Source organism: Lepidochelys kempii, chromosome 14 (assembly GCF_965140285.1).
Source record: "Lepidochelys kempii isolate rLepKem1 chromosome 14, rLepKem1.hap1, whole genome shotgun sequence".
Lineage (NCBI taxonomy): Eukaryota > Metazoa > Chordata > Testudines > Cheloniidae > Lepidochelys > Lepidochelys kempii.
The window spans coordinates 4116366-4143722 of record NC_136393.1 but is presented as its reverse complement, the minus strand read 5'-3'; the positions used below and the strand labels follow the sequence as shown (position 1 = coordinate 4143722).

The window sequence follows — 27357 nt, the reverse complement described above, 5'->3', positions numbered from 1 at the left end:
GCCAAAGTGATCACACCAGTGACTTTTCCATCATGTCACCTTGCACCAGTTTTTTTCCCTGCAATCATGCACATGGTCTGCAGTCGTCTTCACACACACATGCGTACCACACCCGTGCTGACTCCCACACAAGGATATTGCCGGTCGCTATCTTCATGCATGTCACAATTCACATGATCACATTTATCACACCTTCACGCTCACTCACACGTACAGAAAGTCACGTCATGCCATGTGATCAACCCTACTAGGCACGTGGTGGGGAGATTACATTCCAGCTTGATCCTCTACCGTACTTCACTTTCTTGCTAAAACACTTCTGGGCTATGGAGACAAACTGCTAAGTGACACATTACATAACTATCCCAGTAATGAGCAAGGAGTCCAGCAGAGAGATGGACGGATGGGAAATGAACTATCCAGTGGTCTCTTCATTTAAGTAACTCTGGAACACGGAATAAAAATAGAATTTAGAGCCCTAATAATACGTTGCCAGGTGAAGCCAGGAAATTAAGCCAGCGGAAAATGTTGCCTAGAGCCAGCAAATTCAATTTGGGAACTGATTCCACTGTTTAAGAGAGACATACACCACAGTCAACATCTCCGTACCTTCCACACTTGCTAGCAGACCTGAATTCATAGCGTGGGTCCCAACTGAGTTTAATTAGCCTCATAGACTAATGAATCTTGGCTAAATCAAAAGTGGTGCAGAGCCCATTAGCCAAGCTGTGAGGGATGCGACATTCATTTCTCACTGGCAAGAAGGCTGACTCTCGGTAGCATCTCACATGCTGTGCAAACAGAGTAAGGGGCCTGGGGAGAGGGGTTGTGGGTGGGGTCTTTCAAAGCTGGGTCTGCCTTTTTCACTCACATGGCTGTGGGTAGATAATGGCACTGGAGAACAGCACAGGGCCACAGGGAGAGAGCTGGTAAAATCCCCCACTCGTTTCAAAGGAGACATCCTGTAGGATCTATGAGAATTCTCCTGATCTCACCCCAGCCTCTCGCGACGTATCCTGCAATCCTGGAGTGCGATTACCGTGCCAACAGACATGGCCACATTAGCTCTCTTCTAGCTAGCTCGGATACCACAGCAGCGAAGCCGCGGCTGCCCGGGCTAACCCCCCATGGAATTACCCAGGGTTCTAGGCAAGCTTGTACAGTCTACGCTGATGCCCACATGCCACAGCTTTGCTGCTCTGGTACCTGAGCCAGCCAGATTAACGCTAGCTCAGGTACGTCCACATGAGCTGCAATCACACCCCGTGACTGCAGCGTAGGCATCCCCGTACTTGCCAACGGCCAGCACCTCACAGACAGAGCCAAGACAAGGGACTGGATTCTAGAACAGACAGACAAGCACTAAAGCCACCTCCCGGATCTGCTAACCCTGGGCTAACGGGAGAAGCTCCCGACCCCACTCCCCAGCCTGGCGTGCGCACTGTGGGAGGGATCCATCAGGGACACTTAACCTCTGGCTGACGGATGGACATTAAAGAGCCCATGACAACTTCTGCAGACCAGGAGTCCCCCAGCCACACTAACTGGTTATTGTATTATACCTCTCTCCCTAGCAAACTTATTTTGTGCTCTCTTCACTGCTTACCACCCCAGCCACATCTCAGGAAACGCGGTAGCAATTCACCCTGCCGCTCTCCAGAAAACAAGACACCCGAAGGGCCTGTTCTGCACCAAAGTCACAATAGCATTGTTGCTGTGTAGGAGTTCCTGTAACTTAGAAGAGTTGAAAAGATCTAAACAAAAACAGCAAAAAAGATCATTGCTGGGCTAAGAACTTGTAGGACACATTTCATCCTGGAGGGTGTTGGCGAGAGCCCAGAAAATAAGGATATGTTGACAGGAAGGCCGTGCAAAACGATACTTGCACGGAATGGCAGGACAGAATATTAAAAGATGCCAAAAGGCAATTTCATATGCACTAATTTAGAAAGAGTTGGATTTTTTTTAAATAATCTATGCAGCATCTTTCGCATCCCAAGGGCTCTTTAAAGCTGTGAGCTGGACAAGACAGCAACTCCGTGGGCAAATAAAGCAGCTCTATGCACTCAGCAAATAGCTCACACCCAGCCTAGGAGGCTGTTTTACTGAGAAATGGAAAGGAAGGACAAAGACATCGGATTTATCCCTGCCTTGTTTTGAAGCGAGAAAATACCCGGCGCACGATGCAGCCCTTTCTATTCCCAGCTAAAAACCTCTCTTTCCTGACAAATGGCACACGAATTCTCTCAAGATCTAGCACGCTCTTGGGGAGGGAGGGGAGCGTTGAAAAACAAGTAGCCAAGAAGTCATTGTGCTGATGTGTCAGAAAGTTCTGCCTTGGCTAGCTCTTCCTAGAAATAATAATTTAAAACGTGACATTTATGAAAACAGGGTCTTCAGCTCCTGATGTCAAGTGGGGATTGAGCATCGGGAAACAGATGAACTAAGCAAGAAAGAGCTTATTCTCAAATTCCCTTCACAATAGATCAGAGAACGGCAACAGATGATATATAGGCAGAGAATTGTCTTCAGGTAGCACACAGTCTGAAGTTTTCCTAAAAATGAGATTATATTTAGCTGGGAGAGATTCTGCTGGGAATCTTAACTGGCTGAGTTTGTGAGGCCTTACACGAGACTCAATGGCATTTGTCTGTCTGTGTCTACGTAACAGAGTAATTTTTAAACGCCACATCCTATTAGTTCCAAAGCGTCCAGGAATGTTGTAGGCATCTACAGCCAGAATTCTATTGATCTGGGGAGGGGGAAACTGAGCAGAGGGAGGGGGAACGGAGAACACATGGAGATCCTGTCATCTGTTGATGGCACCCATTAACACCTTCCAGCATTATACCCCTGTTCATACTCCCAATAGAATTTAACACGTTGACACTGAGTGACAACTCTGGCAAAAAAAGAGAGAAAAAAGGATCTGAGGGTGTGCACGTAGCCCTGGGCATGGAGGAGGGGAGAATGGGGAGCACACAGAGCCACTGGCATCGGGGAGATTATGGGAGAATGGGGGGAGCCGCAAGGAGTCCCTGAAATAGAATGGGACAGGAGGGTGGCACCCAGCTAGCTTGTCAGGGAAGTGAAGAGTTAGTTGCAGGGAGCTCTGGTGCGTGCAACACAAGCTACCAAGCATGTGACCCCCGAGCAGTGTAAATCCAGAGTGACTCCACTGAAGTCAATGAATTACTCTAGATTTACGTCGGTTTAGCAGCAGAATTGGGACCAGAGTATGTATTACCGAGGAGCTTAGCATGCATGTATGTAAATTTTCCTTCTTCCATAGAAATGTAAAGGCTAGAAATGATTTTAAAACAAGGTGATATAGACCATCACTAGCCATTTAAATCCTCTGCTACGTGGCATTAGTTTTGTTAAATTGATACTAAAATAGCCAGAGGCACTCATCTTTGATTCATCTGGATTTTAATCGCTAGCCTCAATGTGCTGTAAGTGGCAGTTTTCCAAGCTCAGTAGAGAACCAAGTGTGGTGCGAATGTGTCAACGTGATTACGAATGTAATGGGATCTTCCCAACTAGTAAATGTTATATTTTGCATAAGGAGCCCATCCATTATGCAAGCTGTAACCCCTTCATGAATATTTCATGCACAGATGCCCAGTGCCGACTGAAAATCATGGCAATGAATCAGTCTTTCACTGCTACGAAGGTTCTCCCCTCCCCCAACACTCCATCTTGCACACACGTAGAGTAAGGAAAGAAGAGAGTTTACGTGGTGAGCTTTTGCAGACTTCCACCCACATCACTTCAGACATTGTGCACTGTGCAAGGGACTCTCTTCCAGCTCCCGAGTCACCAGCAGAGACACTTTACAACAAAGGGTGTGTCTACACTGCAATTGAGAGGCATGCACCAACAGAAGGCTGTTACAACGGGAACATTTGCCCTCCTCTAAATCACAGAGAGGGAAAAATATAAGGGGAACCTGGTTTGGTGTTGTAGGATCACCCAGGAAACTGACAGCAATTGTAAATCTTGCAAAAATCTTTGGGATAAATTCTTCTCCTCTTGATACTGGTGTAAATCCAGATTAAGTCCACTGGCTTTGCCATCTAAACACAGTGCATTCACCACCTTCAGCAAAGGTTTGGTTAGCTGAGTTACTACAAGTCATCACTAAGAGTTGCCTTAATGTTTTTTCACAGAAAGAAGCGAGGGCTCCTGTCGGAAGGATTGTGTGTTAGGTCATATCAAAGCATCACTAGAAAAGAGTGAGAGGCACCACTCAGTAGGGTCACTGTGTCCTTTCTGAGTGTGTCTTCGTCTAGCTTCAAAACATGGACGGGAGTCTTCCATTAACCACTACAGATGCACTTCTCCCAGGACCAAGAAGGGCTTTGAAAAGCAAGAATACAATAAAGTATTTCAGAAGTTACCATTGAAAGACAGGGACTTACATGCTCTATTGACTCAAGTCGCAGACACACGGAAAAGACTAACCATCTTCACTTGCTTCTGCTGGAGTTAATGGACGTTCCGAGGCAGAGAACAAGCCAGGCTTTCAGAAGAGACAGGAGAAAAGGGGGTAGATTTAGAGGAAGAATTTCATGATTACAAGGACGTAGCCAGGTAACATACTGGAGACGTTCATTCCCTACGAATTGCCACTTGGGGCAAAAATGTACATCCAAGAATTCAGCTCACCCCATCTCTCAGCTGGTTTAAGGGGTCCCCTTATCTCAGTTATCTCATTCCTCTTTTTATCTCACTAGTTCCTTTCCCTCCATTTCTTCTCCTCTTTCATCCCGATGTTACTTGTAGAGTTTTGCCCAGTATCTTGAGAGACGTAAAAGGGGCCTCGGGGGAACGAGACCAGGGGCTCTCTTGTACTGTCTGCTGGACCGGTTTTTGATTTGAAAAGGGTTTTCTTTCTGAGGGCTGGAAGGTCAAAGCAGCAACTGCCGAAACCACAGCCGGCAAGGGGAGGGAGTGACCGAGGTCCAATCCAGACTCGGAAAGTGCTTAATGCAGCGCTCTCTGGACCGACGCCAGGCAACGTACTAAAGCTGCTTGGTGCCAATGGCAGGAGCTGAGCCCCAAAGATGCCAATGAAGGCAAAAAGGGAGAATGCATCAAACTGTGATTTGATCCATCCTAACATACCGAACGGAGACCTGGCCAGCCACTGGAAGAGAAATCAGTGCACTCGCCGCCACAGAAACGAAGATGTTGAGGTGGTCGAATGGTTGGACACTCCATGAGAGGAAATGAAATGAGGCTGTAAGGGACCTAACGCAGGTTGCATCAGCTGAAGACGAGATGAGGAAAGCCGGGCTGCGTTAGCATGGGCACAGCCAGCGGAGACCTACGAGCTGTGTCGGTAGGATGGCTCCTGCAAGGAGCGTGGATAGAAGACGATCAAGTGGAAGACCAAGGGTTGGAGTGGATATCAGCAGACTTCAAAGAAACCAACTGGCATGACAGCCTGGCATGTGATCATCAGTTTTCAAAGGAGGCTAGAACAGTCACCAAGAGGGAAATGGAAGAAAGAAGAGAAACTGCTTAACGCAGGCAGAATGGACTGTGCACTGTCATAAGGACAATACACCTAGATTATATTCACTGTGTCATTCAGAGTGTAGGACCCTGGGTCAGGAGACCTGGGTTCTAATCCCAGCTGTGTCACTCACTCCCTAAGCAATCCCTGGCAAATGACTTCACTTCACTCTGACTCAGTTTCTCCATTTGTAACATGCCCTGAAATCCTCAGATGAAAGGTGCTGTGTAGCTCTGCAGTTGATCCACTATAACCCCCAGATCCTTTTTCACATGTTTGAAGTCTGGCATGTGTCTTAAGTATTTTGCAGAATGGGGGCCTCACTGAGTTGGCCAGGACCACAGAGGAGCCAGGCTTTAAGACTCAGGAAAGTTCCCTTACTCTGTTCCTCGATCCCATGACTCTGTGGATCACTAGAGAGTTGTGTTCAGAGCCGAGAGAGATACCTCTCTCGCTCTTCCACTAGCTCACTTGAAATGAGGGAGTCAGTCCCTAGCAAGAAATCACCTCACAATGCCACTTCTGTAGGAGTCGCCATGTTCACCTCAGTCCACTCTACTGCTGAGAAACGTTAGCAATCTGTGCGGTGAATCCCACCTGCAGGGTTGCATCTGAGGCACTTCACAATCCTAGTTACTGGCCTAGCTAGTTATTCACTTATGCAACTCATCACTGACTTCCCATGGGAGAACTCTGTGCAGGCATGGATGTGTGTGGGCGCTCACGCGTGTACACACACACACAAACCCCCACACCCAAATTAGCTCCACCGAGCAGCCCCTTCAGCCTGCAGAATAATGACTCCTGATTTGCAAAGACACAGTTTCAGCACGCACCATGCTGATTCACATTCCCTCCAGCCAACAGTGCCTCTCTGAAGGCAGGGGAACACTCTGAGCTCCCAGTGCCGAAATTATAGTTAACATTTAATTCTGGACCCTTCGGGGACTTCAGTGTAAGAGCCTTTGTTACAATGCAACTGGAACCAGCCAGAAAGCATTTTGTTTGATGAGATGGATGCTTCACTTATGCTGCTATAGCAGGAATAATTGAAGCAGGAGGAAGAAAGACTAAGATTGGCTGGGGAGCAGCATCACCCTCCCATTCTCTTCTGTCTAATTTGGAGCGACATGAATCATTCTGCGCTGGAGAACCGCTGGGAACCATCATCCCCATACTGTTAATATATAGTTTCAATAACCATGATTCACGGCTCAAGTTTCCAGACACACCACTGTCTGCAAATCCTTCTTGAGACCTAAACAAGAGCAAAGCCTAAATGTAGCTGTGATGTAAGGGGTCAACTTCTGGCCTCCGGATACCTATGCATCCTGAAACCACAGCCAGAAGACAGTAGGTGGAGTGGCTCTGAACCCTGACCCTGACGTCAAACTCAGCTGAGCGGGCACTGCACAGGCCCTCATATAGAGGGGATTTCCACTGCCAGGCTTAACTGGCGGGCATAGTCTACATGTTTTTGCAGAGATGTCCATAGGCACCAGCCCATGTTGAAGTTACTTGCGTTCCTGACAATAATCGTCTGTGCAGACTCTGGGTATTCGCAGGGAAGGTAGAATAGACCTGTGAATTAAAAGAGGGCTGCGAAGTCCATGTGTGCTTACATAGCTTGTTCTTTTATAGGGAAATGTCTGGAGAAGACCGACATCAGCAAAATAGTCTGCTGCCGGAATAGACTATCTGTTTTATGGTTTCCCAAGAGCTCCCACTGCACGTATATGGGTTTCTAAAATGACAGAACAGACATTCAAACAACGAGCCCAACAACTCAGGGGGAAATCAAGTCACTCTGAGGACAAAAACGAGCGCAAGTAAAGCACAATCTGAGACAGGGGCTGCTGCTGAAAAGGAAGGAATGGCCCACGGTGCACTGACTAATGAGAAAAGCCTCGCTCAGGAGGTTTGAAGGAGACCAAAAAGGGCCACTGGGATGAAGATATTCAGAGGTGGGAGGACCTGAAACACAACCTCTGAACCGAGCAGAGCCTGGCGGCTACTCAGACTGGAAAACGAGGAGAACTTGGCTGAACTCAACCACCCTGGAAGGAGGGAAATCAAACAAGCATCTCAGGGCTGGATCATTACGCTTCTTCTGGGGTTCTCTGTAATCGCAGGCAACCCCACCGCCAAGGGGGCTCTGCCTGCTATTTTCTGTTCTCCAAAAACCTTGCACAGGGAAGGGTATTTCCCTTCAATGACTTGAACCCTTCCATGCCCTCGAATTAAGATTTCTACATCAAGAAAATCAATTAAGAGAACTAACCTAAAAGGTTTCAAGCACCAAGCATCAGGCTAAAAATCTTGGCAAGAACTTTCTGTTTAGGACCATCTGATTCATGCCACAAACCAGTCAATTAAGGAAGCTGCTGAAGCCCCAGAGATGCATCACCCTTGGAAATCCGCAAGGGCTCATGGTTCAGCAATAGCTGCCTGGCCTGCAGTGGGAACCAAACAGTGGAAAAGTGGGGTAGTATCAGACAATCTGAAGATTAGATCCTATGGCACGTCATTTCCAAAACGGTAAATCTAACAACTATTTGATTTTAGGCATAACAGCGGATCCTAAGAGAGAGGATTTTACATTGCATTGGCTTTATTTTAAGCAAAGTGCTATTGTAAATAGCATAGATTAGAGGCAAGGACACTATTTGCAAGCAAATGGCAAATTTAAATTAGGAATCAGCCTGCACTGTGTTCCAGACTCAGAAGCGGGCCCATGCCACCAGAGTATCGGCTCTGAGTCTGCCCCCTCTCCTAATCCACACAGGTGCATCTCCACAACCTCCTCTGCAACCAGGCCACAGGAGGGACATTCCAGGGCTGGGCTTCGGGTGCAATGCATTTTGGCACATACACAACCTGAACTGACCCTGTGCACCCAACTCCTGCTGGGCCAGAGTCTAATTGCTGTGGGTGAAATGCACACCCATGCAGAGGGCTTACACAGGCCACAAGTGCTGCATGGCCCTTGGGCTGGCCCCTCTGCACATGGCTGAATTTTACCTTTTAGGGGAGCGCTTTTCATAGCATCAAGGAATACAGACCAACATTAACACAGGCTCTGTAGCATGACCGTGCACCTGGCGATGGGAGGGGAGAGGCAATTACACCAGTCTCATGTCTGGAGACTGAATCTGGCCTTGACTTTAATACATTGTTAGCAGTTATTAAGCCTGCATGCATATCCCACATTGCGTTAACATGCCGAGACTAAAGATGTGCATTTCACGGCACTTCACTTTACACATCTGCTTGAGACGGTGTACAGGCAAAATTGCTCCAAAGGAAGCACGTGTATTTTCAAGCTGCTTTAAGTAACGGATAAATGTTTTGTAAAGACCTCTGCAACTGCACCCATAAAAATGAACGCTGCTCTGTTCCCATGGGCAGCAGCTTGTCAAACTGGTTTCTAGAACGGCTTCACCTAATACCTGAAGATGGAAGGTCAAAGCACTGTCTGTATAAGGAGAAAGATGATGTTCAACACTTGAGGGGCAAAGTAAAACCCAGATCACACATTTGCAGAGCGCTCACTAGGGGTCAGTCCAGATGGTATCCACTCCCGTTCCAGCCACGCTTTCATCCAGTGGGAACATGATGTAGACAAGGGGGCATGAAGGCAACAAGCAGACAAGGAAGGAAATGGAGCAGCCTCCCCAACTTATTGAAAAGTAGGGGATCGACTCCTGTTTTACTAGCACGAGGTCAACTGCTCACTGGACTCCCCCACCCCACCCTTAGCCCCCATCATCTTCTTTTATGTAGATCTGGGGTGAATCTTCCCATTTACTGAGTGGATTCACTGACTTGAAGATTTATATTGGCTAAGTGTGACTGGGCAGTAATTAGGGCCCTGATCCTGTGAACACTTACGCTCATGACAGTAAAGTTAAGCCTGTGCATGTCTTTGCAGGATCAGGGCCCTAGTTATATAGGATTGGAGACCCTTGCACTTTCATGCCTCTTCCATCAAGTCAATATCAGTCTCTCCTCTCCACTCATCACTACCACCTTACGCCTTTTAAGTCACTCAACTGCAGAACAATGCAAGAGGCAGGGCTTTGGAGCTGCGCTCCGGCTCCACTCCCACTCCAGGCAAAAGCCTGCAGCTCCATTGCTCCAAGGCTGCTCCGCGCTCCAGCTCTGGGCTCCCCTCCAAAGCCCTGGCAGAGGTGCTGGATTTTTTTAAGCTTACTTTTTGGGATTTTTAAAGTTAAAGTTAAATTAATAATTCCACAGTGACTGTCAAAATTTACATTAGCAAGTACTACTATTTAGATTAATAAAATACCCATTACATGCCCTGAGAATTTTCACGAGAACACAGCTGGTAAATTCTTGATGGGCCTAGTGAAAGCTGCTAATTAACAAGTTACCGTCTGTCTCTATTTGCCATCGGTCTTCTTGGCAATCACGCTGTGTCTTGTGAAAATAGCAAGTTCATCCCAACAAGCAAAAAACTAAGAAAAATATCACTGAAGAGAATAAAAGGGTATTGATTTGTCATTTTTTAAAAAATTTCCCCAGAGAGAGCAAACCAACAGTACATAATGGAAAGCTTCTGTTCTCAAAACGACTTCCACAGTTTTCATTTACAGCCCAGAGCAGATGCATGCCCAAAACAGAGTAGCTCTGAACTTACAGAAAAATGCACGATTATTTTAAGAGTGAAATTACATTACATTTAGGACATACAATTGCCAGCATGCAAAATGCTCCAAAATAATAGAATTATCAGCTGGGGTTTCAGTCTGGACTTGTTAAAGGAGCTTAAAGACATGATGCATCTAAATCCCCTGGTAACTGGACAGCTAACTCCCTTAGGCTCCTTTCAAAACCCCTGTCTAAAATTTTAAAAAGTTAAAAGCATTCTGGTTCAAAACAGGTTTTCATAAAGAATGCAACTATATAATAAAGAATAAAACCCCGCCCAAGAAGCTAAGGCAATTCTTCGCAGAAAGGCTCACTTCTTTATTTGATGTGCTCCCATCTCCATACGTGGAGGGGAGAAATCTGGGTAGCGTCTAGTGATCCAGATACTCAAGAAAAATACCAGAGCAGTAAGGCTATTTTTCACTAGCCATTTACCAAACTACATTTTTCTGCCTGGTGCAGACTCACATAGCTAGAGAAGGAAAATCCTATTAGAGCAAGTTCGTCTTCCCACAAGGGAAGGATCTAGACCCCCGTAGAAGACACATCAGCTATGGTATGGGTGCAACACTTGATCTTCGTCACAGGGCCGTACAAGCACTGAACACACGCACCTAAAAGTGGGAAGCTTTAACATACTTTCAGATTACAAAATTAGATCAGAAGTTCCCACTGTTTTTTTAAAAACTGTTAAAAGGAAACAAATATTCCCCAAGACAGGACATTTTTATTCCACATTCTAACAGCTACCAGTTCTATTATCCTCCAAAATAAGGAGCCACAAAGTGACCATCAGTCATGGCCCATAATTACAGCAAGCCATCACCAGGGTCACAGGTGCATACAATTCAGCATTGGGAGGCAAAAGTGACCCAGCCGCTCACTCCTTCTCAGCTGAAAAACTGTTATCTCAAGGTAAGTGAATTTCATTTCACTGTCAAATTAGATGTCTAATTATTAATAATTCATGCAAGTGGTTTTGAGAACTGAAGGAGAAACAGAAGCAATGATTCTTGGGCCAGACGCCAGCCTGCACCAAGAAAGAGAGAGGGAGAAAGTGTGTATGTGTACCGAAGTTGATTAAATTTTGAGCATATAGTATTATGGTCTATGAGCCAATTTAATCCAGTTCTTCTAACTCTGCTGTTGGTATATGACAGGATGCTTGCCTGAATGAAGCCCAGTTCTACCTATCCGGATGGAGAGCTCATTCCCGTAGTCCTGGTGATAAGTCGGCTCGGGGTCATACTTCTCTTTCACCGCTCTCGGATCGTAGCTCCTAGACAAGGCGGCATGGGGAGGTTCACTGATGCCCTGAAATGGATTAGAGGGAAATTTAACATTGTTTCTGTGTGTGAGTGAGTCTTCCTCTCTCTACATCCCCCCCCTACCCAATGCTCAAAGACAACTTTGGAATCTGCAGAGGTTTTAAAGGCAGATCTGGGCACTGCTCAGTGTGTTTGATTCTCAGGGTTTCATGCAAAAGTTTCTTTTGGGCTTGGTTCACACCTCCCAGAGTTTTGAATTCAAACCAACTCAAACGGAAGCCATCAAGCTTTGCAGGGTTTTGCTACAAACCAAGAAGACAGAACCAAGCTCGCTGGGAAGCCTGATGACTTTCAGCATGTCTTTCCACAAACCGGGCCTGAGTTAAAAACTTTATGTAGTTAAAAACTAAACCAGGCAGGTTTCACAAACTGTCAGGTTTCATAAGGCAGATTCCACAAAGCGGCAGTTTAAAGACTTTTTGTGGGTTTGCAAGAACTGGAATTTCGACTCCATCCTTCATCTGCAAACCTAATGCATTCTGCAGAAGTTTCTGCATTGGCTGCACTCAATATACAGGGATGGATCTGGCAGTGAAAAAGAAGCAGGGAACGGGATTTTAAAAACAAAGATGTTAATTTCATGCCCATATACTCGTGAATATACACCGGCTTCTCATTAAAGACAGTTTGGTGTTTTTAAATTGCGTACAAAATTTTTGGTTTCAAAACAAACTCCAAATGCCACTTTTTTTTAAAGAAAAAAATGTATCAACATAATTCAAGTGTAGTTACAGTGAGAAAAACCTCTAACCACACAGTACCTTACTCTGCTGACAAAATGTATGCTGCCGTCAGCACTGCTGAGCCAATATAACTACAGAGGAGTGAGCTGCATTGTATTCTGGCTCATGCACAGTCAAAACTGCACAGGGAACCTTGCACTGCACATCAGGGATACAGGCAGAAAACATTCAAGCTGGACTTTCAGACCCTGATTCAGCAAAGCCTGTGAGCACTTTGAGGTTCATGTTTTGAAGGATTGGGGCCTCAGATCTAGGGCCCCATTCAGGAGAGCACAAAAAACACATGCTGAGCTGTAAGCATCTGTTTATGCCCATTAACTGCAATGGAACTTAAGCATGTATTTAAGTGCATTTCTGAAAAAGGAGGCTTTTCTCAATTGAGGCCTGAGTTTGCAGCACTGGCAATTAGGGAGAGGGAAAAAAACAAACTCAGAACTGAGCATATTTCCTTGGAATTGAGGGAAAGAATAAATAAGGACCATACGATGTAATTTGATTGAATCGTTTCCAGAGTACGATCACACCTTTAACAGTATTGAGAATATTTTGAGGATACAGCTTTCTGGTTTTTAAACTATACATCGATGGGGGACGGAGACAATGTGCCCATATAAAAACAAAATAAATGTGGTAGGTGCTGTACAAACACAATGGAGTCCTGGTCCAGGAAAGGGGCTCCTACACAAAGACATTGTCCAAGAAGGCAATTCATTGAACCAGTCAGACACAATATCACGTTTCCAGGTCAGTGTTAGATTTGCAGTAAGTCCAAATGGACTCTCCCATAGACTGTAGGAACTTGCAATACCATAGGCCGGGGAAACACGTCCCTGTGAGACGGCAAAATTGTGATTCAAAAGACACACCAAGAGACAGATAGCAAATTCACAGCTGAGGTTAACCCGACAGGCCACCAGATGTCACTGCTGACCTCCATACGCTCAACTAGAAGACTATATGTGGCAGTAAAGAACTGAATTTCAGTAGGTCTCATTGGCACAACAACTCCACCATATATATGCTGTTTAAATCCAACTTTCTGCTTGCTACAGAATTTAGTGACAACATTTCCAGCTTAGAAAAGGTCACAGAAAGCCTATAGAGGAGAGGGGAGGAAAGATTGGAGAATGTGTTAGATTTCAGTATGTCTCCCCTTGGAACAGAGATTAACACACATTGTAAATTTCAGCTCCTTTCGGTGCTACTCGTTTCCCTAGAAATTGCAACTTCTTTTTCTGCAGTTTTCAGGTCCTGGATTCATTAAAGGGTTTAACCCTAGAGACAAAACGGATGGCAAGGTACTCGCAAAGCAAAGGCTGGAAGAACGTAAAGCGTCAAGAAAGGGATCGCTGTTCAAAGCATGGGACATCAGGGTGTTCGTTCTACCTGAGACAGGACAGTGGCAACCTGGCTTTGGTTCTTCAATTCAGAGAGCAGCAATATAAACTAGCATACACTAAACCACCAGAGCTGGCAATGAGAAACTTGATGAGTAAAGTGACTTTAAAAAAAATAAAGGTTGAAGATGAATAATTAAACTATTATCCCCTCGTTTGCATATTATATTCCGACTGACGTTATTAATGCTAATCACATATTTGCTATCATCGTTCTACTGCAATTTAATCAGGGTGCTTTCAATTCCATTAACCCGGCAATTAGAAGATACCCTGATGAGGCACTCTTCTTTTAGAAAGGACTTTTCCTTAGCAAAACGTTACAAATCTTTTCTTCCTCTCAGCATTTCCCAGATTTTCCGCGGGAGTCTGTCTAAGATGGACTAGGGTAGGATCAGGTGTCCTACAGAATATGTGATGAGTGGATGAAAAAAACATGGGGAAGTGTAAACATTTTCCATGAAATACTGGAAGGGTGTGCACAGAGGGGGACTTCAAGTAAGTGCCACAATCTGATATGGACTAAAAAGGACAAAGATCCATAAATTGAATCAATCGGATGCAACACCCTGCAGTGCCAGATTAGCAAATGCTGATGAACTGTTCAGGAGAGTAAGACATTGCTGTCTTCTAAATCGGAGACAGCAGAATTCCTAACATTCAAAGGAACAAAAATCAACAATGCAGGACGTTTGGAACAATGCAGTTAATTTCCTTATTTCACAATATTTTCCATAACCTCATGGGTTTAAACATTTTTCATGCAACTTAATTCTCAATAACTAGACATAGGATAAGAAGAGGGTCAAGGATAAATCTAATTTTTTAAAGGAAGCATGAATTTAGCAAGAACCAATGAATACACCAGTTGTCTGTGATTGGGTCTGCATGAGCACTGGGATCAGATTCCATGACCAGGGCCCAAATCACCCTGGCAAAACAAGAGAAAGGTGAAGCAGAAACCTGTTTCAATGCAAACTGCAGAGCATGTGTTAACCTAAAAGCATTTGTTCCCTTCCCTACCCTTTAGTGTTTATTATGGGGGTGGCAGAGCCTTACAAACCTCATCTGTGTTTGACCTCAAAAGCAAAGAGATTTCTTCCCAGAAAAGTCTGTGTGATTGTGCAACACACTCAAACACAAAACAGGAAACACTCACATTCTGTGAAAGCTGACCTTGGCCAGACCTGTTACTGCAGAATCATAGAATATCAGGGTTGGAAGGGACCTCAGGAGGTCATCTAGTCCAACCCCCTGCTCAAAGCAGGACCAATCCCCAACTAAAACATCTCACACAGACACAATGAGATAACCGAGTAAAACTAATGAGAGGTAAACTCAGGAGGATGGAGGAAAATCTGTGCTTTATTTAGTGCATCATCACTTTTTAGGCCATTTCTAACAGCAGTAAAGACTTGGAGTGGGAGTTGAAAGCACTCAGAGTTCTGACTTCTCCATCTACCTGCGTGAATTGGGGATCTGCAGGAGCCCCTGTTCGATGACCCAGATAATTGTAGGCCTGTCAGCCTGATACTGATCACTGGCAAGATAATGGAGTGGCTGATTCAGGACTCGATTAATGAAGAATTAAAGGAGGACAATGTACTTAATGCCAATCAGCATGGATTTATGGGCAATAGATCCTCTCAAACTAACTGGATATTTTTTTCATGAGATTACAAGTTTGGTTGATAATGGTAATAGTGTTAATATAACAGATTTAGATTTCTGTAAGGTGTTCGACTTAATACCACACGACATTGTTATTAAAAAACTAGAATATAAAATTAACCTGGTACACCTTAAATGGATTAAAAACTGACTGATGGGTCTTAAAATGTAACTGCGAATGGGGTGTGTTTCCAGTGGGACCCCACGGGGATCGGTTTTTGGCCCTGTGCTATTTAACATTTTTACAAAAGACTGGAAGAAAACAAACATCACTGACAAAGCTGGCTGATAACACAAAACTTGGGGGAGTGGTAAATAACGAAGAGGACGGGTCACTCATCCAGGGTGATGTGGATCATATACTTGAAATAACTTCCCCCCTCCCACTCGGTAAACTGGGGGCAAATAAACAACATGCTGCTAAACCCTTTGTATACTGCCTGCAAAAACCAAACACCAACATAGGGAAGGAAAGAGAACCAAGGCCAACTGTGCCCAAGAGGCAACTGGGTGTGAAAGGAGTTGATGACTTCAGTCCGTTCCCAGTGATGCAGACACCCATCCTCAACAAGCCCACCATCAAAACCTTTGTCGGCAGATGCAGAGTGAGGCTAAGGACTGATCAGGTGTGGTGAGAAAGATGCTTTCTTTCTCCAGATATGGCATTGACTGAGAAAGGGCTAACTTGCCCTGCTGCTATCTATGCTGGGTGGTGTCTATGGAGAAAGAACAAGGAGCCCAGTAGCACCTTAAAGACTAACAGATTTATTTGAGCATAAGCTCTCGTGAGTAAAAATCTCACTTCTTCAGATGCATGGAGTGAAAGTTACAGATGCAGACATAAAAATACTGACCCCTGAAGAGAAGGGAGAAAGAGAGGCTCTCGGCGGATCCTGCAGCTCTCACCAACGATTAAAATTAACTTTGAGGGGGGAAAAGAAGGGAGAACTGTTCTGCTGCGGAGGAGCTCAACGAGGGCTCAGATGAGATACACAGAAGTGGGAGAAAGGTTTAGCAGCTGCCACCTTTTTTCAGCAAAGGTACCGATCAGAAGAACGTGGATTTTTGCAGGAAGGAAGGACGTTCAAGTGACTGAAAGACTGAGGGAAAATCCCATCCGCAACTTAAAAAGAACTGTCCCTCTGTCTCTCCTTTCTCTGTCAGCCCCTCCATAGCCACTCCCCTGCCACCTGTGTGCTTAGTCCCATGCTTCCACTTCCCCAAGGAGGGAACACTTTTCCTAAAACCCTACCAGGGTCAGCCTCTGATCCTAAAAGGTCACTTTTGCAGCATGGCCTACAAGAAGTGATCTAATCTGGTGCGAATTAATGAGGACGATTCAGGTGATATTAATAAAGCTTCAACTATTAAGTGTATGCAACCGGTCTAAATGATTGCATGAACCTATTCATATAATTCTGTCCTACTCTCACCCTGCTTACGTTAGTCACTGCTCTCACTTACGTCATGTCTTCATGGAGGCCGTACACTCGCCAAAGCCACAATCTGTCCTTCTGCATCTAGCAGAGCACCTAGTAAGCCTGAAGCTACAGAACAAATCAGACAAGCAAGCAGCAGCTTTGCACAGTTTATCATCAACTGATTTGCTGGCACCAGAAAGACAACTGGCTCTCATCTCTGTCCTGTCAGCACAGAAGGGTAACAAAATTAAAAGCAAAGAGCATGACCAGAACATAGAGCAGTCCATAAATTAAAGATTGCAATGAAAAGGGAAGGATCAGCGTAAGCAACCGCCAGGCTGCTAGCATTACAGATCTATATAATCAAGCAAGCAATCTACTTCTAAGATGCATTTGCCTGAAAGTTGGCAATGATAAAAAGCTACCCCTAGTTATTTCTTCTGCTACCCATGCTGAGCGTCTCTAAAGCTTTCCTGTGCCGCTCATGCCTAAATAGAGACAACCGGGAGATATACTGCCATTTCAGATGCTTATTGTCAACAGACGCATACTGACCTTACACCCCCACACACACACACGCAACTTCATCAATTTGAACAATATTAGTGACATTCCGCAAAGCGCTGGATTTATTCCAACTGCGAGTGCTCTGAGTCACTCCAATCTGCTCCCCGCCTGGGCCCCTTAATTGGAACATGTCAGTGGGTTCCAAAAGCATTAGGAAGGGAAAAGGAAAAGTTAGCCCATGTTAATTAGCTCATGTTGCTAATCATAGTTAATTGAAAAAACACCGGGACTAGTGCATTTCACAATGCCTGGTGAATGAGAGATGTGGACAGGAAGATCTCTACAGCTGGAAAAAATTATTCTGGTGAATGAGGTCCCAGTAAAATTGTTTCATTTTAGATATCAAGGAAGAAGGGCCATTAGATCCTCCGGTATAAAGCAAGCCAGAGAACTCAACATTGTGCCAGTCGTGTTATTTACCGTGCAGTCTCTCCAACACAGACACAGTGGCCGGGCAAAACCAGCCTCTGCCCTTTTTATTACCAAGAAACTGCAACACCATACACCCTCCTAAAGCAAATCTACAATTATTCTAAACGGTCGGAAAATTTCAACATCTATCCTAGAAACAACCCGGGTCGTGCAGGACTCACACATGATTGGCTTCTACCTCCCCTGGAAAATCTATCAGTATTCATATTGTCTACCATGACAAAGCCTGCTCTTGAGATCATGTTTGACAGACCTGGGATCAGTCCCGATGGAGTTTCTCTTATGTAGACAAACTCCAATACCAGAGAACTTTGGAAAATAGATGGTTTGCTGTTCAACTGTGTACGGCTGGGGGTGTCAGGGAAGGGGCTCGTAATCTCTTGCAGTCTACCTTGGGAGACACCAGTTCGGTCTCTTGACTGGAAGTTTAGATCAGCGTTTCTCAAAGGTGGCCACCAGGAGCTTTCTGTGCGGCCACAGCCTCCTGGGTGGTGATGGGGAGGGGGCGCAAAGCAGAGGGCCCTCCCCCAGGCCCAACAGCAGGGGCTGATCCCTACCCCCTTCTGGAGGAGCAGGTGATCAGTGGGAGTTCTCCACTTTCCCTGGGGTGGTGGGCAGCAGGCTCTGGCCTTGTGGCAGTGGGCTCCTGCCCCCAGCCACAGGGCTTCATGTTCTGGCCCCAGGCTCACCCCCCCCCAACACACACACACGTGTCATCCCTGGCCCCCACTGCCTCCGCCAGCCTCCAGCCATGCAGCGGGACCCCAGGGTCTGGCCCCAGGCTCACCCCCCACCATCTCTCTGACTCCGGCTGCCTCCTCCATCCAGACCCCAAAGCGTCACTGCATTCCCCCCCCCCCCCCCGGCAACATCCAGGGCTTAATTTGTCCCCCAGCTTGCCCGAGCTGAGTAAGTCTGCTGGGAAAAGTGATATTAACAAATGTACAAATATCACTTTTCACAGGAGCAGACTTACTAGCTAGAAAAAGTCTTTAAAAAAAAACTCAACCAAGTAGGCAGAACATGCAAAGCACCTCATTTGTGTTTCTATTCGCTTTAGGTCCAGTAAAGAAGAGAGACAACTGTAGATTATTTTGTCTGCAAAAAAACTTCTACATAAATAAATTACAATGATTTGGACATGTATGTGTGCATATTTATTTGTTTTTCCTAAAGTTAATTAAATATTTTAGGGGAAATGGTCAGAGTGGCCACCAGCAAGAGTTAGTGGCCACACTCTGAGGCCACCAATTAGTTAGTGGCCACCAAAATATTTCTTGGGAGAACCCCTGGTTTAGATCATCAGAGTTTAATCCTGAATACTCTCACTGAAAGCAACTGGTGTTCAACTTGCTTTAGCATCTCCTGGGATTGGGGCTCTTTTTTTTTCCCCCCCACTTTAAAAGAATAAAAAGGCTTAGATCTTCTGTTGTGATATTTACACACACACACTCCCGACCCCAACGAGCTTTGAGATGATAGACAAAGGGTGTGACAGGAAAGAGATGCCCAGAGAAGAGTCACGCAGCAAGTCATGGCAGAGCTGGGAACAGAAGGTCTCCAAGCCCCAGTGCAGTACCCTGTCCATCAGACCATGCTGCCGCCCCACGGGAGGCCTGTGTGGATCTGCCATTTCAGGTTTAGTGGTTCCCAAGAACTTTTCCTCCCTGGTTTCTCACTGTAAGAAAGCCTTCCTCCACCCGACTGACTTTCAACGAGACTTAGGAGGCTAAATCATTTTGAAAGTTTGACCCAAAGTATCTAGTGTTTAGAGCACTGGGCTAGGTCTCAAGAAACAGGTTCTTTCCCCAGCTCTGCCACTGGCTTGCTGGGTGACCTTTGACAAGTCATCTCATTTCCCCTGCCCGTGCCTCAGTTTCCCTCTAGGTAAAACAAATCTAATGACACCTGCCTGCTTTGTAAAGCACACTGAGACCTACAAAGAGAAGTGCTAGACAAGAGCTAGGGATTATATATTGAGCTTTTGCATTCTTGCCTTCCAGAGAGTATTTTTCAAGAATTGTCGAGCGAAAAGGCTTCCCTGCTGACAGTCACCAGCTCCTACCATCTTCAGTGGAGCGGAGAGGAAGGAAAGCTTCCTCTAATTCTTTGTTCTCATTCCTTAACGCCATGCTTTTACACTTCCCTGCTAGATTATGCTTCTAAAGCCGGCTGATTTTGAGAACAGCTACTCCTCAGCCCCTGCCTTTCCCCCACCCCACCCCTGTAGACAGTTCAAATGAAGAGCACGAGATCCTACGATGCATAACAAACCATCACAAATGCTAAGAAAAGCCAAGTGACATTAGGCAGCTACTCCTGTCATAGGCACTCTCCATCTCGGTGCTCTTACATACAGACAAAAAGAAAAGGAGTACTTGTGGCACCTTAGAAACTAACCAATTTATTGGAGCATAAGCTTTCATGAGCTACAGCTCACTTCATCGCTTCGTCACTTCATGCATACTGTGGAAAGTACAGAAGACGTTTTTATACACACAAACCATGAAAAAATGGGTGATTATCACTACAAAAGGTTTTCTTCCCCCCACCCCACTCTCCTGCTGGTAATAGCTTATGTAAAGTGATCACTCTCCTTACAATGTGTATGATAATCAAGGTGGGCCATTTCCAGCACAAATCTAGGGTTTAACAAGAACATCTGAGGGGAGGGGGGGGGGAACAAGGGGAAATAGGTTACCTTGCATAATGACTTAGCCACTCCCAGGTTCTATTCAAGCCTAAGTTAATTGTATCCAATTTGCAAATAAATTCCAATTCAGCAGTCTCTCGCTGGAGTCTGGATTTGAAGTTTTTCTGTTGTAATATCGCAACTTTCATGTCTGTAATTGCGTGACCAGAGAGATTGAAGTGTTCTCCGACTGGTTTATGAATGTTATAATTCTTGACATCTGATTTGTGTCCATTTATTCTTTTACGTAGAGACTGTCCAGTTTGACCAATGTACATGGCAGAGGGGCATTGCTGGCACATGATGGCATATACCACATTGGTAGACGTGCAGGTGAACGAGCCTCTGATAGTGTGGCTGATGTGATTAGGCCCTGTGATGGTGTGCCCTGAATAGATATGTGGGTACAGTTGGCAACGGGCTTTGTTGCAAGGATAGATTCCTGGGTTAGTGGTTCTGTTGTGTGGTATGTGGTTGCCGGTGAGTATTCGCTTCAGGTTGGGGGGCTGTCTGTAGGCAAGGATTGGCCTGTCTCCCAAGATTTGTGAGAGTGTTGGGTCATTCTTCAGGATAGGTTGTAGATCCTTGATAATGCGTTGGAGGGGTTTTAGTTGGGGGCTGAAGGTGACGGCTAGTGGCGTTCTGTTATTTTCTTTGTTAGTGTAGTAGGTGACTTCTGGGAACTCTTCTGGCTCTATCAATCTGTTTCTTCACTTCCGCTGGTGGGTATTGTAGTTGTAAGAATGCTTGATAGAGATCTTGTAGGTGTTTGTCTCTGTCTGAGGGGTTGGAGCAAATGCGGTTGTATCGCAGAGCTTGGCTGTAGACGATGGATCTTGTGGTGTGGTCAGGGTGAAAGCTGGAGGCATGTAGGTAGGAATAGCGGTCAGTAGGTTTCTGGTATAGGGTGGTGTTTATGTGACCATGGTTGATGGTGGGATGGAAATTATTGAAATCATGGTGGAATTCCTCAAGGGCTTCTTTTCCATGGGTCCAGATGATGAAGATGTCATCAATATAGCGCAAGTAGAGTAGGGGCTTTAGGGGATGAAAGCTGAGGAAGCATTGTTCTAAGTCAGCCATAAAAATGTTGGCATACTGTGGGGCCATGCGGGTACCCATAGCAGTGCCGCTGATTTGAAGGTATACATTGTCCCCAAATGTAAAACAGTTATGGGTAAGGACAAAGTCACAAAGTTCAGCCACCAGGTTAGCCGTGACATTATTGGGGATAGTTTTCTTGATGGCTTGTAGTCCATCTTTGTGTGGAATGTTGGTGTAGAGGGCTTCAACATCCATAGTGGCCAGGATGGTGTTATCAGGAAGATCACCGATGGATTGTAGTTTCCTCAGGAAGTCAGTGGTGTCTCGAAGGTAGCTGGGAGTGCTGGTAGCGTAGGGCCTGAGGAGGGAGTCTACATAGCCAGACAATCCTGCTGTCAGGGTGCCAATGCCTAAGATGATGGGGCGCCCAGGATTTCCAGGTTTATGGATCTTGGGTAGTAGACAGACTATCCCAGGTCTGGGTTCCAGGGGTGTGTCTGTGGGGATTTGATCTTGTGCTTTTTCAAGGAGTTTCTTGAGCAAATGCTGTAGTTTCTTTTGGTAACTCTCAGTGGGATCAGAGTGCTGGAAATGGCCCACCTTGATTATCATAAACATTGTAAGGAGAGTGATCACTTTACAAAAGCTATTACCAGCAGGAGAGTGGGGTGGGGGGAGAGAAAACCTTTTGTAGTGATAATCACCCATTTTTTCATGGTTTGTGTGTATAAAAACGTCTTCTGTACTTTTCACAGTATGCATCCGATGAAGTGAGCTGTAGTTCACGAAAGCTTATGCTCAAATAAATTGGTTAGTCTCTAAGGTGCCACAAGTACTCCTTTTCTTTTTGCAAATACAGACTAACACGGCTGTTACTCTGAAATCTACATACAGACAGCAGCTCGGCTTGGCTGAATGACTCCTGACTCAAGTCATTTCAGATGCTTCCCCGGCCTTTGGTCAAAAATCCCCTTCGCTTTTCAACCTACTTAGGTCCTTTTAAAAAGACAGCCCAAGTGGTCCTGCTACGGAAGAGGATGTTAGGGGCAGGTCGTGGAAAAGGCAGCAAGATCACCTTTCCAAAGGGGATTCCCCCTCGCTCCTCCACCCAGCATCAGTAAATGGACACTGCTTGGCTTCTTTCCCCCTGCCATTTTCCCACCCTAGGTGAATACCAGTAAAAATCTCTGACCCTGCAACCAAAGTACCGCTCTGGCAACAGCTATACTGATTTAGTACAGGGCTGCTGCTTAAAACTGCCCTGTGGTTAACTGGGACTCCCTTGCTATGACAGCATGCACCCCTCTCCTGCCCAAGCTTTATCCGTTCCCATGAGTCCCTCAAGTTTCTATGTCCCACCAACAACCTCTGACTTCTTCAGTCTTCTGCTGGGGACTTTCCACTCCCCTCGGCCTCCTGCAGAGAAATGTGGTCAAATTGGTTACCCGAGGCTTCAGCCAACTCATTGTTCCAAGGTGCTTCCAGCTGAATGGGAAACCATTAAAGGCCTAACTACCCACCACTGTAACTGCTAGGCAGTGGTTCTCACACTTTTGTATTGGTGACCCCTTACACACAGGCAAGCCTCTGAGTGCGACCCCCTCCTTATAAATTAAACACACTTTTTTATATTTAACACGATTATAAATGCTGGCAGCAAAGCGGGGTTTGGGGGTGGAGGCTGACAGCTCGCGACCCTCCACATAATACTCTCACGATCCCCAGTTTGAGAACCCCGGGCTAGAGCCCTGACAGCAGATGGCCGACTCCACACCCACTTTGCGGCATCCATTCCACGACACAATTTTATCACAGCTTCATAACATTAACTAGAATTCATAAGTTATACATAGATCCCCTAAAGCATCAGTAGTGCGATAAAATTAGACAGTCTGATGCAATGCCTACTACTGTCAAAAAGAAAAGCTACAGCTTTCGTGAGCTACAGCTCACTTCATCGGATGCATCGATGAAGTGAGCTGTAGCTCACGAAAGCTTATGCTCAAATAAATTGGTTAGTCTCTAAGGTGCCACAAGTCCTCCTTTTCTTTTTGCGGATCCAGACTAACACAGCTGCTACTCTACTACTGTCGAGTTTCTGCCTGTGAATTGTTGGTATTTGAATCTCATGTGCCACACTTCAAGAGCAGAATCCCTTTAAGAATTTCATACACCTCTTTCTGGTCATTCAGATAGGATGGGATAGGATCTTCTTCACACTTCAGCCCTTCTCCACTGTACAGCCAAGGGCTTATTTACAGTCTTACAGTTGACATCTTCTAGCGTTCTTGACCATATGAATAGAGAATTGATCTGGTGCTTAATTTTCATTAATTGCATCTAAGAAGAGATGGGCAGGGGAAGAAATAGACCTGTCTGAATGGCAGTGACAACAGAAGTCGCTACTTTTTCCAATCGCGCCTCAGATTCCAGCTTGAGAAGGTCTCTCCATATTCTGTGATTACACTTCCAAAGGAAAACTCTGCTCGCTCTGCTACGAAAGAAACCAGGTCAAACTGCCCGCGTCTGAACGCTTGTGAACAGCAGCATCTGTTCCTTTGGCACCATTAAAACCAGATTCCAGTGGCAACTGTTGACTTTCCTGACGTGCTCACAGCAAACAATGCTTTCTGCTCGAATATGAATCGGGCAGGGAATGGCTGGTACTGATTTACCAGCAAGGAGGGAAGGACTGCACGGGGGCTGTGTGTAGCTCAGCAAAGAGCACACTGTAAAGCCAGGAAATTCTCATCCATTTTAAAAAAGGATCTGGAGGAAACTTTTAAAAGTGCATAAAGAGCAGTGTCTGGTATACCTTTCCAATGTGATTCCTGAGGCCCTTTCCGACTCTTAAAGACGGTCTTTAACAAAGTTCTTTGCTCCTCCCCTTCCCATACTTCCTCGGTGATGTCCACGTGTGACATCACATTCATTACTATGGCTATGGAGCGTGATGTCATACAGGAGTAGGACTTCACGGCGGTAGCATGCAGAGGGAAGAGCTAGACTGCAAGGGAAAACATTCTTACTCAGAACGGGTACATAACTGAAATAATAGCAAAGGAAATACAAAAAGCCACTGGCCCAAGGACATGTGGCTGCTTTTAATACATTGTTCTTCAGTAGATTTCTTCCAGGATGTTAGTTGGCCCATGTGAAACAGGAATACAAGAACTGCCCGACTGAATCAGTGCCAAGATCCATCCAGCCCAGGATCCTGTCTCTGACAGTGGCTTCACAGGAAGGTATAAGATTCCTACAGGTGGCAGATGGGGGATAAACTGCACCCTACATTAGGGCTCATCCTGATCTCTAACAGACAAAGACTGACTTAAACCCTGAAAGTTTAATATCCCACCCAGGTTTTGTTGGCATTAATGATTCTAATTCTGATCTTGACCTGCAGATAAAAATATCCAGTTCTTTTCTGAATCTTGCTAAACTCTTGGCCTTAACATCCGTGGCAATGAGATCCACAGTCTAATAGTGCATTGCATGACAGAATATTTCCTCCAATGCCTTTACCAGCACTAAATTCACCCTACAATTGTATTTTTAATCCCCACCACCACCTCCCATTTCTGCTTTTAAAGCCACCTCCCTTGTTGGGAGACTCCTAAATCTAGCTTGTATCTTTTACATCCCTTTGCATTTCCCCTATCAGCACCCTCATCTATCTTAAGTGACTTGCCCATATTTCCCAAGATCTAGACTACTGCTCTGACCACTGGACCACGCTTGCTCTCTTAAAGCAATAGATTCCTGGCACCCTGAGATGTCTGCCAGCTTGTTCCTTTGTTCTGTATCGTCTCTGCCTGAGGATAACTTTTGATAAGTTTACTTTCCCTGAGAAGAAAAGGTCTCTCTACTCTGACAGGTTTTGTCCCTAGGGAACAAATCTAAACTGGCCCTACATAAAGCCATCACATCAGGCAGGCTTGCCGAGTCTTTATGTTAAAAATTAGATTACTCTGCGGCCCCTACCAATCCATCATTCTTAGTGACACCCCTTTTTATTATTTCAATGCTCAGAACTTAATTCACCTTCCACAAGACCTGCACTCGTTTCATCACTGTCTGCTCCTTTGGGGGGGGAGGGAGGGGGGGGAGGAGAGTTGTGTTAATGCACTCGCTTGTTTAAAAGCAAAATTAAATGACCTTTTCCATGCTGTATGATTAATTGGAGCATTTTAATATGCTCTACAATTCACTGAAACCCGTTCGGAGAGTGTGGGGAGGGAATTATGGGGGTAATTACAAAGAATATGGTTGTATGCTAGCAAACACTGTTATCACATCAGTCTGGAAGGCTCATTGTCTCCTTGCTCTGGTATTTACATCACAATGGTTCCTTGTCATTCTTTTTTGAAATGAGGGGTTTTTGGGCTTTGCAAGTGACTCTCTAAATTATTGTCATTAATGTTCGGGAGGGGGAAATAGCCCTCTAAGAGACGAAGTTACCTGCTCCTGCTGGCATGCAAAGGCACGTCTGGGAATCTCACTTAAGCATGCCAGAGGAGTCGATTTGCGTAAAGTTCAAACTGAATGATCTTGTTCACCCCTTAATGCAGACCCACCCTCGCGGAAGGGCAGAGGAGGTAGATCGCCAGGGATGGTTCAAAGTGACTTCTTCCCTTCTGCATGTTTTGAAGCGGGAAGGGGAGGAGTTGGGTCCGGAGCACCTGTTTTAACTCCTGCAACGCCTTTTCCATGAGATTCTCAAACTCACTCCCTACTGCGCTTGGCAGAGATGTTGAGAGAGTACATTGGGTTTAGGCTGCTGGTAGCCAACGCTTGAATGTGTGGCAGGGAGCTGAGGAGATGGCACTGCATCCTTGCATCCTCATTAGTATTAATGTAACCCCAAATTTACTCTGACAAGATGGAACTCAGACTCTCTTGGCATTGCAAGGGAATCTGAAAGTGTCCCTGAACCTCAAAGAACTGATCTGAGCAGCTGTATGAAGTTTACACACCCAGAATATATAAGGCTGAAGCTACAGATATTGGGCAACATATGGGGTATTTATCAGCAAGGGTTAAAATACAAAATCCCCTTTCCCCTCCCTGCTTCCAGTCTCCCAAGAGAATAAATTCCCCATAATGAGCTGGTATGTCATCAATGTAAATGGGGAGGGGAGAAATCTTGTTGATAGATTTTGCTCTGTAAGAATGGAAAGTGGGAAACTGCATAACTGATTTCAAATCCTCCTCTCCCTCTGCTAAATCCATATCCGATCAGTGCTAAAATATCTGATGTGCTAAAAATTGCTTCTGCATCTTTGTCTAATTCCTGACAAAACAAGGGCAAATGCCATTCGTAAGTTAATTCATGTCTTTTCATGGACTAGCATGGCTGGCGATGCATCGCAGAGAACCATCTTGACTGTGTCTATCGATTAGCATGCCTTGCTTTTATTCTGAGCACATGCGAAGGAGTGCAATGAAGCCTTGAAGCAGTTGCAGATGCACGCTGCTGATTACATTATGCCTCTGTCAGGTTTGTACAGGGGACAGAATTAAAGCCGACTCAAAGATCCTGTCTCACAGAACTGGAACTTCTGGGACCAGGCCCTCAGCTAGCGTGAACTGAAGTTCTCGCAGCTATGCTGATTGATTCCAGCTGATGATCGGGTCCTTGCTCAGTTGTGAATTAGCATTGTGCATGCCCCATTGACTCTGCCTGCCCCGTTCGCATTAAGCATCTGAAGTGCCCCAAGTTTTTAAAACTCTGACTTTGGCGCAGAGGTTGGATTTGACCTTCCCGCTCTTTTTTGTTTTGCTCCCCTGAGCAATATCTTGAGGTAGCCTCAGCTGATAGTGACTGGAGAAAGATCAGGCTGGCTCCTGCCTCATGATCTCCTGTT

At 45.5% G+C, this 27357-nt stretch overlaps 1 protein-coding gene across 9 annotated transcripts in view; it reads right to left on the bottom strand.

Moving 5' to 3' along the window:
* Positions 1-27357, bottom strand: part of SLC39A11 (solute carrier family 39 member 11) — a 404617-nt gene that overhangs the window by 310808 nt on the left and 66452 nt on the right. For all 9 annotated transcript variants that reach the window (XR_012154971.1, XM_073312119.2, XM_073312120.2 and 6 more), the window contains one exon: positions 11365-11509. Coding sequence is in view for 8 of the 9 variants with exons in the window: in XM_073312119.2 (XP_073168220.1) it covers positions 11365-11509 (145 nt within the window). In the remaining variant the exon portion in view is untranslated. The remainder of the gene's footprint in view (positions 1-11364; positions 11510-27357) is intronic.